This window comes from Tenrec ecaudatus, chromosome 3 (genome assembly GCF_050624435.1).
Source record: "Tenrec ecaudatus isolate mTenEca1 chromosome 3, mTenEca1.hap1, whole genome shotgun sequence".
Lineage (NCBI taxonomy): Eukaryota > Metazoa > Chordata > Mammalia > Afrosoricida > Tenrecidae > Tenrec > Tenrec ecaudatus.
The window spans coordinates 219,945,535-219,961,353 of NC_134532.1; the positions used below are offsets into that span (position 1 = coordinate 219,945,535).

At 60.1% G+C, this 15,819-nt stretch overlaps 1 protein-coding gene across 1 annotated transcript in view; it reads right to left on the bottom strand.

Moving 5' to 3' along the window:
- Positions 1-3,411: 3,411 nt before the first annotated feature.
- SH3TC1 (SH3 domain and tetratricopeptide repeats 1) overlaps positions 3,412-15,819 on the bottom strand; it is a 51,276-nt gene continuing 38,868 nt past the window's right edge. Inside the window, exons 12-20 of the mRNA XM_075543615.1 lie at positions 15,080-15,213; positions 14,034-14,075; positions 10,710-12,389; positions 9,282-9,462; positions 8,653-8,803; positions 7,088-7,210; positions 6,518-6,668; positions 5,775-5,971; positions 3,412-3,753 (exon numbers count right to left, since the gene is read on the bottom strand). Coding sequence (XP_075399730.1) covers positions 3,412-3,753; positions 5,775-5,971; positions 6,518-6,668; positions 7,088-7,210; positions 8,653-8,803; positions 9,282-9,462; positions 10,710-12,389; positions 14,034-14,075; positions 15,080-15,213 — 3,001 coding nt within the window. The remainder of the gene's footprint in view (positions 3,754-5,774; positions 5,972-6,517; positions 6,669-7,087; positions 7,211-8,652; positions 8,804-9,281; positions 9,463-10,709; positions 12,390-14,033; positions 14,076-15,079; positions 15,214-15,819) is intronic.

Here is a 15,819-nt window from a genome sequence, read left to right on the forward strand (position 1 = left end):
GTCATGCGACCCCTCCGAAAGGGTTGAAACCACAGGTTGAAAACCGGTGCTCGAGGCTCTCCTTCGAGGAAACCACCCACTACCCTTAGCAGAAGGGAGTGGGCCCTACTCAGGCTGGGACGGACTATACAGTCTGATTGCTTTCAATAGCTGATAACCCTCTGGGAGAATAACCTCTAAGTGGCTTGCATGGACCTCCAAATGTACATTATTTACCTAGTGTAGCAAGCAGCGTCTTAGGTTTGGCATGCATTGGGGGATTCAACCTGGGGCAAAACCATTTTGCCTCCCACAACTGACCTCGCCCACAAGGAAACCAAGCGTGCCAGGTTCTGGGCCAGCCCGGTCGTCAGCAGTGGCCTGGACTGGGGGCTCCACAAGGCTTTCAGAAGTGGACCACTAGGCCTTTCTTCCTAGCTCCTCTAAACCTGGAAGCTCCTCTGGAACTGTGGGAGGAGTCTTCCTCATTTTGTTTTTGGTGGGCTCATCATCTGTGAGGCTCAGGGTGAATGTGGGGACCGTGAACACAGACTCTGTTAGACTCAGGCTTAAAGAGCGCGTCTGAAATGTACTCTGCATAATTGCATCCCTAACTCACTGTTGCTGCTCAGAGCAATAGGTTCAGTTTTGCCCTGGTGGTATCGCAGGCTACCAATGGGCTGCCAACTGCAAGGTCACCAGTTTGACACCACCAGCCGCTCCCAGAGCAGGGCTTTCTACTCCTGTAGAAAGTTAGTCTCAGAAGCCCTCAGCGACAGTTCTGACCTGTCGCTTAGTGGAGGATGTGAATTGTTCACGCCATCTCTGCTCCTGGGTGAGAGCTTCAGCACCCTCCCACCCCTGAGAACCGGCCGAGGGCCAGGCCCTCTGCTTTCTTGGATGTGGGATGGCCTTCCCCACCCCCACCCCCCGCCACCCCACCCCTGCCATTTTCTTGAGTGTGCTTCTGGGAGACAGGAAGACCCTCTGTGGGCTTGGACGGGTGTGCTGCTCTGCACCGGCCTTTGGCTCCCCTGTGCCCTCAGGTTTGGGTCTGAACAGCAGCCACCACCACAAGGCCTTCCCTCAGGGTTGGCGAGTTTCTGCGGGACATGGCAGGGAGTCGCAGAAGGTGTTAGCGTCTTGGAGTGGGTTCTGATCTATAGCCGCCCTGTGCACAAGAGGAGGAAACACTGCCCAGTCCTGCACCGTCCTCATTAACGGTCCCCATGCCTGAGCCCTGGGCTGAGGCGCTGTGGAGGGCCCATGGATGAGTGGCCCTGGCCCTGTGTCTGACCCTCTGCTTTACTGAGGGGCACAGTGGGACCAGTCAGCCTGATTGAGACAAAACGGGCTCAGAAAAATGGGTGCTCTTGTCCACCTGAGATCCTTGTTGTGTGGTGGGGAGGGGGTTTGAACTTGAGAGGGCCGTGGCTACTGTGTCCTAGCCTTGGGCCCAGCCATCCAGAGGCTAGTCCGCAGGAGCCCGTGGTGGGCGGTGGGGTGAGAGTGCAGGGCAAGGCAGGGCAGGGCAGGAGGGGTAGGGGGAACAGATCCCCAAGGGAGTCCCTCTGGGCAGGTGGCCTGGCCAGGGTGGCCCTCCTGTGTGTATCTGCGGCATCTGAGCCACCACGACGGGGGTGGGGAGGGCCAGGGGGCGGTCCTTACTCTTCACCAATCACAGGCCGGCCTCGTCCCAGAGCCCCACCTCCACCCGAAGAGAGGGCGGTCCGAGGGCCGCTGGGCTTGGCGCAGGCTCTCTGCTGCACCTGGCGGGCGGAGGTGGGAAGAGCGGCGGGAGGCTCAGTACCAGAGCAGAAGGAGGAAGGATGGCAACCGTAGAGCCCTCTCCTCAGCTGACCTAGCTTCCTCAGCTGACCTAGCTCCGCCACGTCTCCTCAGGTAGAAGCCGGGACTCCAGGAACCGCCAGCACCTGCCTCAGTTTCCGGATCTGTTCAGTGAGGGGTGACTGTTTAATAGGCAAGGGAGGGGAGGGGTGGGGTGGGGTGGGGGACTTCTCTGGGACGAGGAAGAGTGGGTGCCACCCAGGAGTTCACAGTTAATTTGATGTGAGCTCCAACTCCTCAGGCGCCTGGTTGAGCGCTGGGCTACTAACGGGAAGGTCAGCGGTTCAAGTCTGCAGCTGCTCAAGTCTGCAGCTGCTCAAGTCTGCAGCTGCTCTCCTGGCGGAAGATGAGGCCGCCCCTCCCGTGAGCTTGGACTGAACACCACTGGGTGGCCTTGGGTTAGTGTCCATTTTCATCAAAACCCCAAACCAAAAAAGCCTCACTTAACAGAGACGGATGTGACAGTGGGTGTGACTCCCCTGGGGTACACAGCTCTCTCAGCCTCGGACTTCCCCTGCAGGAGCCTAGAGGGGGCCAGGGGGAGGGAGAGGTTGCCATCTGTCTCCACACTCTGGTGGACCTGTTAGATCTCTCTGGAGCTAGAGTTATACCTCGGTCCTTGACCCCGTGCCAGAAAGAACGAAGCCTGGTTCCTGATCCAAGTGAGTTTTATGAGAGAAGTTTCAGGTTTACACGGCACCCATAGGACTCCTCCGGAACATGCAGCCTGACAGAAGCTGCTCAGCTTCAGGCAGAAAAGTGTCTTAACTCTGGGCTCCTGCCTTTTCAAGGATTCCACTGGAGGCGGTAGATGATCCCTGATGGACCCCATTGGCTGAATTGAATTCACCTGGCCTAGGTAGGCCAATTCAGGTTTAGCGCCCACCCATGTCTACCAGCGGGAAACCGGAACCTCTGAGCATGTTCAATGCACCACTCCTTTGTTCCATGCTTGGCTCTCTGGGCATGTGTTAATGGACATTTTTTAACCCTGCGCTAGCCTGACTAACAGACCCCCACAGAGCAGATGTAGGGCTGGCCAGAGGACCACACAGGGGCACTCAAGGGAGGGGCTTATGTTGCTGTTCTGAAAACTATGCCCCCCACCCATCCGCCTCCCAGCCTTTCTCCCTCCCTCCCTGGTGGGCGCTGCAGCCCTGCCCCTAACTGCTGTGTGACTCAGGCAAGCCCCTACCCTCTCTGTGCCCCCTTCACCTTGAGAGGGCCTGGTAGTCAGACCTGTTCCAAGCCCCACCGAGGATGATTCCCGACCACTGCCCTCCGACTGGCCAAGATTGCTGGCCCAGGCTGCCCTCCGAGTCACCAGCGGGAATGAGGGAGGGACGCCTGGGTCTCATGGACTCATGTCTTTCCTTTTGGCACCCGGGGGTGGGGCAGTAGTTGGGGTCCCTGAGGAAGGGGCCTGAATCCCTGATGTACCCTGTGGACCCAACCAGTAGTGCTGAAAAGCCTTTATTGCTACCAGCACCCCCTCGGTGCCTCAGTTTCCCAAAAACGGGGGCACTGGGAGATGTCCCTACCCTTCAGTGTCCACTCTGGGACCTGACGCCAGCCCTGGGGTGTTCAGGACGTGGCCGGGGGCGGGGCCAGGCCAGGCGCTGGCAGCACCGGTCGGGGGCGGAGCCAGCAGGCTCTGGGGCGCTCTGGGCAAGGGCTGGGGGCGGGGCCAGGCAGGGCGTAGGCGGGGCCGACAGGAGGCGGGGCCAGGGGGGAGCGGCGGCCCTGGAGCTCCGAGGCGAAGGTCCTGGCTTTTCGGTAGAAGACAAGGGACTGCTCGCGGTCCAGCAGGAAGCTGTGGTAGATGGTGGCCAGACGCGTGTAGATCTTCAGCTGGGCGCGCTTGTTGCCCAGGTCCACGGCTGCCGCCAGCGCCAGCTGGTAGTACCCGGCCGCATCAAACGGGTCCTGGCAGGGAGAGGGGCTGCTTGTATCTCAACAGCCACCCCACGGTAGGGCAGTGGGACTGGAGGCCCGTCCGACCACCACATACCCTGTTGTGTTGGGGGCCAGGGCTGTGGCAGAGGGAGCCCCTGCCCCGCCCTGCCCCTACCCCCATGGCAGAGGGGCATCTTTACTAAAAAACTGGCAAGACTGGGTGGTAGTGTGCATGTACATGTGTGTGTGTTCACGTGAGCTTTCACACAGGCCTGTGCTCTCTTCAACGTGTCTCAGTATGTGTGCATGTGTATATACAAGCTTGTGCACTGTGTATATGAGCACATGGACACACCGACACACATGTATACAGTGAGCACAGCCAGTCACAGCGAGTGACTGGCAGGTCAGGATGCACACCATCTCTTCCTGCTTCCTGCCCCCGCCTCCTGGGGCTGGGAGCCTCCACACAGGGCTCAGGTGACCCACCTCCAACAGGTAACCCTGGAGACCCCTGGTCTGATTCAGCATTCTCAAGTTCACGGTCTGCCCCTCCTTACTGGCCCTCCGGTCTCCTTCCCCGGGGCCCCAAGGTGCTGGCAATCCTGGGCAGGTGGAGATGGTGTGCTCTGCCTTCCCGGCCCTGCAGCTGTAACTGAGCCACAGGCCTGTGGAGTGATAAGGCCCCTGTCCCCAAGATCACAGGGAGATGGCCCCACGCAGGCCCACCAGGACCCTCGGATTCAGACAGGATGCCCATGCCCTCATCTGCCTCAGCTCCTCGCCCTGCAGGTAGACACTGCCCTAACAGCCCAGTGGTGCAGTGTGCTCCCCTTGCCCAGCTGCCCATGATAACAAGAAGGGTTTCAGCAGGTGGTCTTCATGGTAATGGGGTCACAGGGCCGCCATCCCGCAGGGGGACTGCAGAGCCACCATGGGTGCCCACCCTGGCCTGGAAGGTTCTAGAGCCTCAGTCACAAACCCAAAACCAAATTCACTGCATGGAATGGGCAGGGTAGGACTGCTCCTGTGGGATCGCAGAACTGTAACTCTCTACAGGAGAAAACAGCCTCCTCCCTCTCCCTTGAGGTGGCCAGTGGTTTCGAACTGCTGGTCTTGAGGTCAGCAGACCCAGAAACATTATGCCGTGGTTAGTGTGCCCTCCTCTGCCAGCTTTACCTGGAGAGGTGGTGGAGTGTTGGCTTCTGGCCACAAGGTGTCACCCGAGCACAGCTGGGCCACCTGGGCCAGCCAGCAAAGGTGCTTAGCTTCTGGCCAGCACAGAGCTCAGAGGTGGGCGTGTGTGTGTGTGTGTGTGTGTAGGGGGGTGTGCTATGAAGGGGGACAATGGCACACCTGTGTGTAGGTGACCTGGTCTGTGCCCACTGCAGGGCGGAGATCTGAGGGGACCACCATCTGAGTCCTTCAGCCCCAGAGTCCCCTAAAACCTGGCCTGCAAGACCTAGTTCTCCACTTCCTGAACCAAGCCAGAGTGTCCATGGCAGCTGGGCTGTTCCTGAACAGAAACTGAGCACGTGTCCCCTGTGTGTCTCGGGGCAGCCCCCACCCCACCTAGGCTAATACCCAGGAGGGCCCAGGCTAACCCTGTGAGTGCCGCAGGGAAGAGCACGTACACCTCTGTGTGTCCCTGGGGGTCCTGACAGACCTCTCACCTCTGCAGCGCTGAGGGCTTTTGGACAGATCCCCACCGTTGTTCCCTTAGAGGCCTCAGGGAATAATAGTGAGAAACCCCCGCTGTGTGCCATGGGGGGGCCCCCCCTCTGTGCATGTGAGCATACATGTGCATGTGAGGATGTGTGTGCACTGTGTCTAGGTATGGGCACGTGGGTACAAGGACACACATCTGCATATGAGCATGCATGTGCACTGTGTATGAGCACATGGACACATGCACACATGTGCACAGTGAGCATGTGTATGCACATCACACTCTTCTTGCTCCATGGCCCACCCCCTGGGTCTGGGACCCTCTACACAGGGGACCTGGGTGCAGGGCAGTCCCTCCCTTGTCAGGGCCCCGACAGCCCCACCTTGAGGTCATAGAAGATGATGTCGCCCAGCAGCAGGTAGACCTTCACGTAGTACAGTGTCTCCTCGGGGAACTCCAGCGGTGAGCTGCACAGTGCCAGCGCCTTGAGATAGAAGTGCTCGGCCAGCTCACCCTGGCCCAGTCGGTGGTGCAGGGTGGCCAGCCGATGGCAGGCCACACGCTCGTTCAGCTGGTGTCCTGCAGGCAGATGGCATGGTACGGTCAGCGAGAGTTGGCCGAGCACCCACCCACCTAGACACGGCAAAGCTGGACCTGCAGCTGGCCGGTGGGTTGCCAGGGCCACTAGGGGCACCTGGGGCATCGGGTGGGCACCTGGCTCTGTATCTTCCTGGGTTCATCCTTGATGACCCCACCACTCCCATGCCAGGCCCCCATTGGCAGCACCCAGGCTCTAGTCTTGGGGTGCAGGGATAGAGGGGCCCCCAGGCACTCAGGGACCCACCTCTGGGTGGGAATTTCATCCAGGGTGAGGTGGGTGGGGGCAGTGAGCACAGAGCGGGGGCTCTGCCTGACCATGAGAGACAGGCAAGGGTCCTGAGTGTGGGTGTGGGTTCTGCCAAAGATTGGGCCTAGCACTGGGAGGGGGCTCCCCTGGGATAGAGTGAGCGGGTGAGGGGCTGGCAGGGGGCCTGGGGAGTGGGGTGGAGCCTGTTGCACCTGCCCCTCAGGTCCTAGGTTTGGGAGGACTCGGGGAACTTGAAGGCAGGAGGGCTGGGGTCTCACCCAGGGTGACGCTGAGCGCCAGGGCCGTGTGCGCAAACTCCAGCCCTTCCTGGGGGGACCCCAGCATGCTGAGGAGCACCGTCAGCTTGTTACACAGTCGAAGCTCCGCCTCCTGGCTCCCCGTGGCCAGTGCCAGAGGCAGTGCCTGGTCCTGTGGCAGAGATGTGGTCAGACACCCTTGTGGAAACCCCAAGCAGTCCACAACTATCCCCCAGCAGAGAGGCCGGGCCCAAGCTACAGAAGGAAAAACTAAGACCCAGCTAGCAAAGCCCTGTGCAGGGAGCCTGCAGAGCGGGGCTGACTGCCCGGCTACCCACCAAACCTCAGCCCCCACCCCACCTGGACCCCAGGGCCCAGGATGCCCCAGACCCTGCTCAGTCTCCACCCCCACTGTTTGCACCCGAGAGCCATGTGGCACCTAAGTCCAGACCCTCCCCCAGCTTCCCCACTGCCTCTCTAAGCCTCGGTTTCCCCATTTGTCCAGGGGGAAGGCCACTGTGGCTCAGCACAGTGTGCCTTGGCTAGCTGTGTGGGTGGGTGCCCCGCTGGCTGCAGTCCCCTAGCTCTCACCCTGTAGAAGGTGACAGCCTTTTCCTGCTCCCAGCTGCCATTGAAGAAGATGTCCCCCGCTGCCTCAAACAGCTCCAAGCCCAGCCGGGGGTCCCCGGTGTACAAGGCCGCATTCTGGGCCACCTGCAGGGACAATGCGTGAGACTCTGGCCCTCTGCTGGGCTCTCTGGTGAGGTGACCCTTCTACTCTGGGGCCTGGTACTATGTCTTTGTTTAAAGAGGAGCCTTGGCAGCCCCTACCAGCTAAGTCACCCTGGGGTCACACGGACAGGGCAGGCCCTAGTTCCCTGTAAGCAGCGTCCTTATCACAGAGGAGAGACGAAGAGGGGGGCAAAGGGGCGATCAGGGGCTGAGGCTGCAGGGCTGCAGCCACAAGCCAAGGAGCTTAGAGCCACTAGAGCTGGGATGGGCTGATCGTCCCTGGGTAGGGTGTGGGCTTCCAGAGGGAACAGAGATAGCGGCCCGGACTCGGTGCCCAGCCTCCAGGGCCCAGCACTGTCCCATCCTGTAGGCTGAGCCTGGTGTGTCTGTGTCCACGGTTGCCTCTCTCCTCTCACACCCTCCCTGGAGTGACCAGCCATCCTCTCCGTAACCTCGATCCCAGGAATACCGAGGTCCCTCCAGCAGGGCTGGGCTGTGAGGAGGAGGGCTGGTAGTGCAGTGGGTCAGGTGTTGGGCTGTTGACCACCAGGCTGGCAGTTCAAATGCACCAGCTGCTACAAGGGAGAAAGTATGAGGCTGTGTGCACCCATAGAGATTTTTATCCTCAGCAATTTCCTGGACCTGCCTTACTCGGCCTCACAGGCCATGGTGAGCAAGTACCCACATGGTGGCTGCGGGAGTAGCTGCATGGCCTTTAAAGCAGTTACTCTTTGCAGTGTTGGTGGGCCTGGTTGAATCAGCAGAGGTTATAAAAGCAAAACCTAGTCTCACAGGAGAGAAGGATTTGACCTCAAAACTATCACAGATCCCCCTACCCCTCACCAGAGGGGGCCCAGGATGCCACCTGATGGCTCGCTAGCCCACGACCTTGTGACCTGATGTGTTAAACTAACTGCCAGCAAGTGGATGACAACTCAGTGACCCTTGTGGGATCCTAAGATAACTCCCTCCAAATATACATACTGAACCACTGTCAGGGAGGCCACAGAGACTCCCGCCACCCAGGACAGGCATCCACAGCCTCATCTTCCTTCTGAGGAGCATCCAGTGAATCTGAACCGCCAACCCTAGGCTCCTGACACACGTGCATATGGTCACAAGTCAAATATGTCCCCCAGGTATGTGTCCCAGAGCTGAGCCCTGATTCTCCACGGTTTGTCATGATGTCATCCCCTCTCCCACAGGAAAATGGGGACCAGGGAGAGGTGGGAAGTGGGGAACCTGAGGGACCCAGGAGGGCGAAGGAGTGAATGATTCACTGAGTCAGTGAATAAGCACACACACACCAGCATCACTCGGCCCTGCTCTTCTGCCCTGCTTCCCCCCACTCCCCAGAAGCACGGCCCCCAGCCCCAACCCCACTCTCACCTGCAGGCAGGCCTCCAGTCCCGTGCCCCCCGCACCTGGATGTATAGGTCCACCAGCTCATGCTGCTGCAGTTGGTAGTAGATCTGGCCGGCCCGTAGCCACGCGTGGGCCTCCTTCCGCTTCTCCTGCAGGTCAATGAAGATGGCCAGGCTCCGCTTGGTGTAGTCCAGTGCTGACCTGTAGGCCCTGCCAGACACTGCCCATCAGAGGCCCGTCCTGGGGACCCACCCCAGGTTCTGTTCTTCCTGCATGGGGGGGCTCCTTGTTCCAGCACTGAAACAGGCCAGGGGTGGGGTGGGGGCAGCAAAGCTAGAAGCCTGGCCCCACCCTCTCTGCTGCCCAGGCCAGGTCAGGAGGAGGGGAGGTGTCTCTGCAGCATGCCACTGTCCCCTTCCCACCCCCGCCACCTGCCAGTCAGGAGGTGCAGGAGGGGCCCAAAGTCCATCAGGGGACTGAGATCCCCCCCTCCCAGGGAGCAGGCGGAGGAGTGGCTGGGACCCTCTGCGGCTCCACCCCACCCCCTGTCTCAGCCGCTTCCAGAGTCAGGGGCACAGAGGGCAGGGACAAAGCAGGGCAGCAGTGACTGCTCTGGTAGGCCGAGGACAGTGCAAAGGTGCACTGACTATCTAGGGACACCCCCTGCCCCTCGGGGGACAGTGCTTACCGCTCTGTGCCCAGGGACAGGTACAGCTGGCTGATGGTCTCCAGGAGGCGGCCCTCCCGTGCCCTGTCGGCTGTCCTGCGGACCAACGAGAGCTGCAGCTCGTGGTAGACCACAGAGTGGGCCTTGCTGGGCTGCACCGAGCTGTAGAAGTGGCACAGGCGCTGGACGGCACACAGCTGGCCTGGGCAGGCAGGACAGGGGGCGGTGGTCACCTCAAGGCCCCCAGAGGCTGTTTGCACCTGCTCTACACCCACACCTTCCAGTCCACGCAGCCATGAGCCTGTTGTTCAGGAGGGTGGGCCTGCCTGTGGGGTTTATCTCGGGGCAGCCCACAAATGCTGGCATGCCATGACGCTGGACTTGGAACACAACATCAGGGTGGACACCTTCTGTGTGTGGTTGAGCCTCAAAAGCCCCTGGACGACACAGGTGCTGATGAACAGGGGGTCAGCGGGCAACCACTCAGAAGTGGAGGGAGTGAGCCCCCAGGTCCCAAAAAGACACAGAGGGTCCCTAGTCGTTGCAAGAATCAGAAGGTTGTCAGTTCGAATTCCCCAGCTACTCGTAAGGAGAGACAAGAGGCAGTCTGCTTCCATGGAGCTGGACAGCGGGGACACCTGTGAGGACCTTCCACACTGTCCTAGGGGTGGGTTGCCCTGGGGCAGAGGTGGGCTGAGTGTAGACCTGCTGTCACTGTCCGACTCCAACTACAGGCAAAAACAAAACCACAGAGACAGCAAGCGAGAAGAGGGGGGCTTCCAGGGGGAGGAGGGGAGAAGAAGAGGAGCAGGCTCTGGGAGAGTGCCACGCCATGGGCAACATGCCCTTGTCAGACACCACCACCACCACCACCGAGACTGGCAGCTCTGAAGACTGTGGCACCTCATTAGCAACAGTGTATCTGTTCCAGTCGCTGGTGGTAACAATGTATCACAGCCATGCACTTGCTGTTCCCAAGGCTGGGAGCCACAGCAGGCTGGTGAGCAACTGGGCGCAGACGCTCCGGGACTCACTGGTCAGCAGAAAGACAGAAGGTCAAGTCTCCTCAGAGCAGCCTCCAGACAGAGACCTGGCCACCTACCTCTGACAAAGCAGGCACCGCACACCCCTCCTGCATGGCCCCGGTTGGAATCGGTGGCCCTGATGTGGGCTGTCAGCATGGTGCGGGTGTGGGGGGGAGGCACCAAGGTTCCTACACTCCTGCTCCTGCCTGACTTTGCAGAGCCTCCAGACGTCTCTCAACCATAAGGCATATTTACAACCAAACAGCCCGCCCACCGGCAGCTGGAGAGAGGGGGGACACAGGCCTCCAACCCAGATGGTTGCGGAAGTACTGGGCACCAAACTGGGGAGAGAGCATGCTTCTGGGTGCCCAGCAGGACCCTGAGAGGTGGACTTGGGGGTAGAGGCAGGAGCTGTGGGACTTACTCTCAAAGTGGCCGGTCTCCATGGCCACCAGGAAGGCCCATTCATAGCAGTGGCAGCTCTGCCGGGCCAGGCCCCTGCAGGCGTACAGGTGGGCCAGCAGCAGCAGGACCTGTGTGAAGTCGCGGCCCCACTGCGTGCCAGGCAGCTTGGAGAAGCGCTTCACGGCCCCCACCAGGTAGTGCTCGGCCAGCTGCCCAGCACCCGCCTGCAAACACAGCACCCCGAGGTTGGCCAGCACCACGGCCTGGTCCCGCCACCGGCCCTGTCGCCTGGCCACACGCAGAGCGCAGTAGTAGCCCTCGGCCGCCCGCCGGGTCCTGCCCAGCCTCCTCAGTGCCACAGCCTTCATGTTGACAACCACACCTTCCTGCTCCTCGCTCGCTGTGGCTGAGTCCTCGATGGATTCCAGGACGTCCAGGGCCACCGCGCTCTGGCCCTGGAGCAAGTGCACCCAGGCCAGGGCCACCAGGTGATCCACAACGGGGCAGGCTCCGGATGGAGCCTCGGCATCCATGGCCTGCATCAAGAGGGCCACGGCCCGCCCGTGCTGCCCGTGGTCACTGTGCACTTGGGCCAGGCTGACATAGAGCGAGGCCCGCAGCGTCCGTTCTGTCCTTGCCCCAGGGGAGGCAAGCGCCTGCCACAGGTAGGGGGTGATGGGGGCCGGGAGGCAGGGGACCACCTGCCACGGGCCATGAAGCCGTGGGGCATGACGCAAGACCAGGTCCACACTCCACAGGGCACTGGCCAGGGAACCACATGCACGCAGCGAGGCCACACGGGCGCAGCTCAGGGCCAGATGGGGCAGGCACTGACGGCTGTAGATGTCAGCCAGCCGCTGGTAGCAGCCGACAATCCAGGTGGTGTCCAGGGCCTCCAGGTGGCCCTGCAGGACCAGCAGTCTCTCTAGGAAGGGCAGGGCGCCCTCAGGCTGCTTGAGGCTCCAGTGGTGCCGGGCCAGCAGGAAGCAGGCCCGGGCCTCAGCCGCTGCACTCTGTGCCCGCACTGCCCTTTGCAGGGCCAGCTGCAGCAACTGGGCCTCTGAGCCACAGACGGGGCCCGGCATGCCCAGAAGCAGGGCCACCGCCTTGTCCACCATTAGCACACACTTGTCCCGGTTCTTCTGCCTGAGGTGGATGGTGGCCAGGAGGCTGTACAGGGCCATGGTGAGGGGGAGGTCCCCAAAGCAGCCACCCAGGGAGCCCAGGGCCTCCTCCAGGTACACCCGGGCCTGCGAGAGCTTCAGCTTCCCGACGCAGAGCCGGCCCAGCAGAAAGCACAGCCTGGCCAGGGCCATGGGAAGGTCCGCCCTCTTGGCCACCTCCCGGGCCCGCGCCAGATGGCCAGCCAACTCCTCCTCATCGGCCAGGCTGCAGGGCAGGCTGCCGGGCCCCAGCGGGGATGGTGCATACAGGTGCCCGAAGGAGGCCTGGTACCCAGGGAAGTCCAGCCACTGCAGCGTCGTGCCCAGTGCTTGCAAGTCCATCCAGTTGGTTTCTGCATCCAGGCAGAGGCTAGGTTCCTCGGCGTTGGCTGGGCTCTGCCCTCCGGGCTCTGGGGACAGCCCCCAGGATGCTGGCTCCCCGGGGTGGGCCTGGCAGGTCTTGCACTGTTCCAGAACATTCCTCACCTTCTGCGGGGTCTCACTGGGCTGCAGGCTGAGCTCAGGCAGGGGGGGCTCTGCAGGTCACAGACACAGCAGGTGGGAGGGAGTCTAGGTCTAAGCCCTGTGACAGGGCAGGGACACAGCACATACATCACCCAGGACCCGGGCCCTGTGATGGGGCCTCAGTGTCCCCATTGTGTCCCCCCCAGGGCTGCAGTGAGCTGTGGGGATGTTAGCTGCCTGTGGGCCAATCTGCTCTCCCAGGGGTCCTCCTCATCTCACCCATGATCCCCCTGGTCTGAAAGCAGGTTTGGGGGTTATCAGTGATTGCTCCCAAATTCACTGCCCTTTACAAACACCCAGACCATTCAAAGGGCAGCACACACTCCAAGATAAAGGTCCAGGCCAAGGAAGGAGGAGAAGGGGGTCAGGGAGCTCAGAGAAGACGCGGGGTGGGCGATAGTGAGGATGAGGGACAGTCTCCATGGGAGGAAGCAGAACGCATCAGTACTGCTGAATGGAAAGCTGATGGGCTCTGCCAACCTCCACCATGCCTCAGGAAGGCGTTTCAACAATGTATCTACACAAGACTGTCTCACAGGAAACCATGTTGCCATAGGACAGAGTCACACACAAAACAATGTATTGATATGGCATAGGTTACCCGTGAAACAGTACACAGCACAGCTACATGTGAAATAGGTATCTACACAGGGGCAATTGCATGGGAAACAATGTATCTATATGACAGTTGAGCTTGAAATGATGTGTCTATATGACTCAGCTATGCATGGAACAATGTGTCTTCATGGACACCATTATGTGTGAAGCAATGTATCCGTATGGCTCCATTATACATGGAGCTGTGTCTATACAGACACAGTTATACATGAAACGATGTATCCATATAACAGTTACATGTGAAAAAATGTGTCCATGACACATCACACTGAAACAATGTATCCATATGGCAGCTATGTGAAAAACAATGTATCTATATGGTACAGTTACACATGAGACAGAGATCAAGCCAATAACTACTGCGGGCCCCCAAACTGAAACCTACATCAACCTGTTGCCAGCGCGTGACCCTGCTGCCTGTGACCCCGCCTGTGTGTGTGTGGGGGGGGGGGGAACTGTGCTCCACAGGGTCCCTGGGGCTAAGCTTTTAGAAGCAGATCTGCAGCCCTTCCTCCCGAGCCCCCTCTAGGCAGGTTTGACCTGCCTACATTTCTATACTGGGTGGGGCTGAGGTAGAAGGGGAGGGAGTGGGTGGGTGGGGGTCTTTCTGTGCTGGGGGATGGGTCCCTGTGAAGCTCTGGATTCTTCTGCTCCTACAGAGAGCTGTGGCCTCCTCTCATTGTTGGTCCCAGCTGCCTGAGCGCATGCTAGCAGGAGTGGCTGTGACTGAGTGGGGGAGGAGTCAAGTCCCTTGAGAGCACCTCAGAAGAAAGGCCCGGCAACCCCAAATGTCAGCCCTTGACACATGGGGACACCAGGACTGGGGTGACTCACTGCTCTCTGGCAGATGCCAAACCTGGGCAGGGTGGGGGGAGGCTTTGCCCCTGCCACCTCAGAGGGGCTGGCCTGACATGTGTGCTAGACAGCTACAGTGGTAAGGGGCCTCATACCCTGGGGTCCCACCTCTGTCCAGCCCTCCTGTGCCCTGCCCAGCTGCAGGCCCAGCCTGACCCCCTGGCCACACAGGCAGAGCTTACCGTGTTCCCCTGGCCAATCAAGCTGAGCTTCCTCCAGTCGGTCTGCAAAGAGAAGAAGCACTGTCGTCACTGGGCCGAGCCCACAACCCTGATCTCCAGACTCAGGTCGGCCCTGCTTTGTGGGACTATCTTCCAGAGGCCCTGTAGGGCAGGGGGAGCAGGTGCTCACCCTCCCAAGGTGCTCACTGGCTACTCCACCCCCACCCTCGCTCTACACAGCAGGCCACAGGCAATGGGCTCCTCTGAGCCTGCTCCTAGCAGACCCCTCCCATGGCTGCCCTCTTGCCTCGGTGGGTCAAATCCCATCCCAAACAGCCCAGCCTCTTCCCCTTCCCATCAGCCATCAGCGCAGTGACAGACAGACCCTATAGGAGGAGGGTGCTGACATGAGCTGTAGCTCCCTCTGTGTCTGCCTGCCACCTGCTCAAGCTGTACTGGGTGCGGGAGCGCCCCCCCTCTGCCCACACATGCACACACACACACTCCCAAGCTCTACTGGGTGCAGGAAATCCTCCCCCCCAAATACACACACACACACACACCTGCCCAAGCTGTACTGGGTGCAGGAGTGCCCCCCCTCCGCGCCCACATATACACACACACCCAAGCTCTACTGGGGCAGGAGACCCTCCCCCCCCCAAACACACATACACACACACACACACACACACACACACACACACCTTCCCAAGCTGTTCTGGGTGCAGGAGATCCCCCAAAACACACACACACACACCTGCTCAAGCTGTATTGGGTGCAAGAATCTCCCCAACCACCCCACCTGCTTAAGCTGTACTTGGTGCAGGAGACACGCCCCCCCATACCCAAGCTGTACTTGATGCAGGCATTCCTCCCCCCCACCTCACACCTAACCAGACTGTACTGGGTGTAGGCATCCCTCTCCCACACATACACATACACACATACCCAGACTGTACTGAGTGCAGGCATCCCTCCCACCACACACACATACCCAGACTGTACTGGATACAGGTGTCCGCCCCACATACTCAGGCTGTACTGAGTGCAGGTGTCTCCCCACATACCCAGGCTGTACTGGGTACAGATGTCTGGCCAGGAAGTCCTCCCTAGCAGCTGCCGGGCATCCTGCTCTGAGAAGCAGCTCTCAGGGCTGAAGAAGGAGCTCTCCTCCTTGCTAAGAAAGATCGAGTTTTCCAACCTGGGAAGGACACCATGTTGCATTCAGTAAGATGTTCCCGAGAGATTGCATGAGAGAACTGCCTTCAGGCCCCCTTCCTTGCCCCTCAATCCCCTAGACACAGGAGGACACAGAAATAAAGACCAAACAGAGCCTGCCTTCAAGGAGTGCCCACAGGGCATGAACAGGAGAGGTTAGGGGTATGGCTTCCTGGGTTGATGAACTCCTACACAGCCTTCAAAGCCCCACCTCAAATGCCCCCTCACAGTCCCTCACACCAGCTCTGCTGGAGCCTTCCACAGCCCAAGGGACGAGGACCTAGGCATTCAGCGGTCAGCTGCCTGAAGAAAGAAGCAGGGGAAGGGGAGGGGAGGGGAGGTAGGGACAGGAAGTAACTGGGGTGGGAGGAAGTGAACTTTGCTGCCAGGACTCAGTTAGCCAAGAGCAAACTTGAAACCATGAAATGCACTTTGGAATTCAGGGTGAGCCCTCAGGGAAGGTTCCAGAAAATCCTGTGCTCCCAGGACAGTCCCAGAGCTGCAGCCCAGCCTCTTTGGCTAAAACTGAGTCAGTGGAACCCAGCCCATCACCCTTCCAGGTTAAGGGAGGGCTCTCTACCACTGGCTC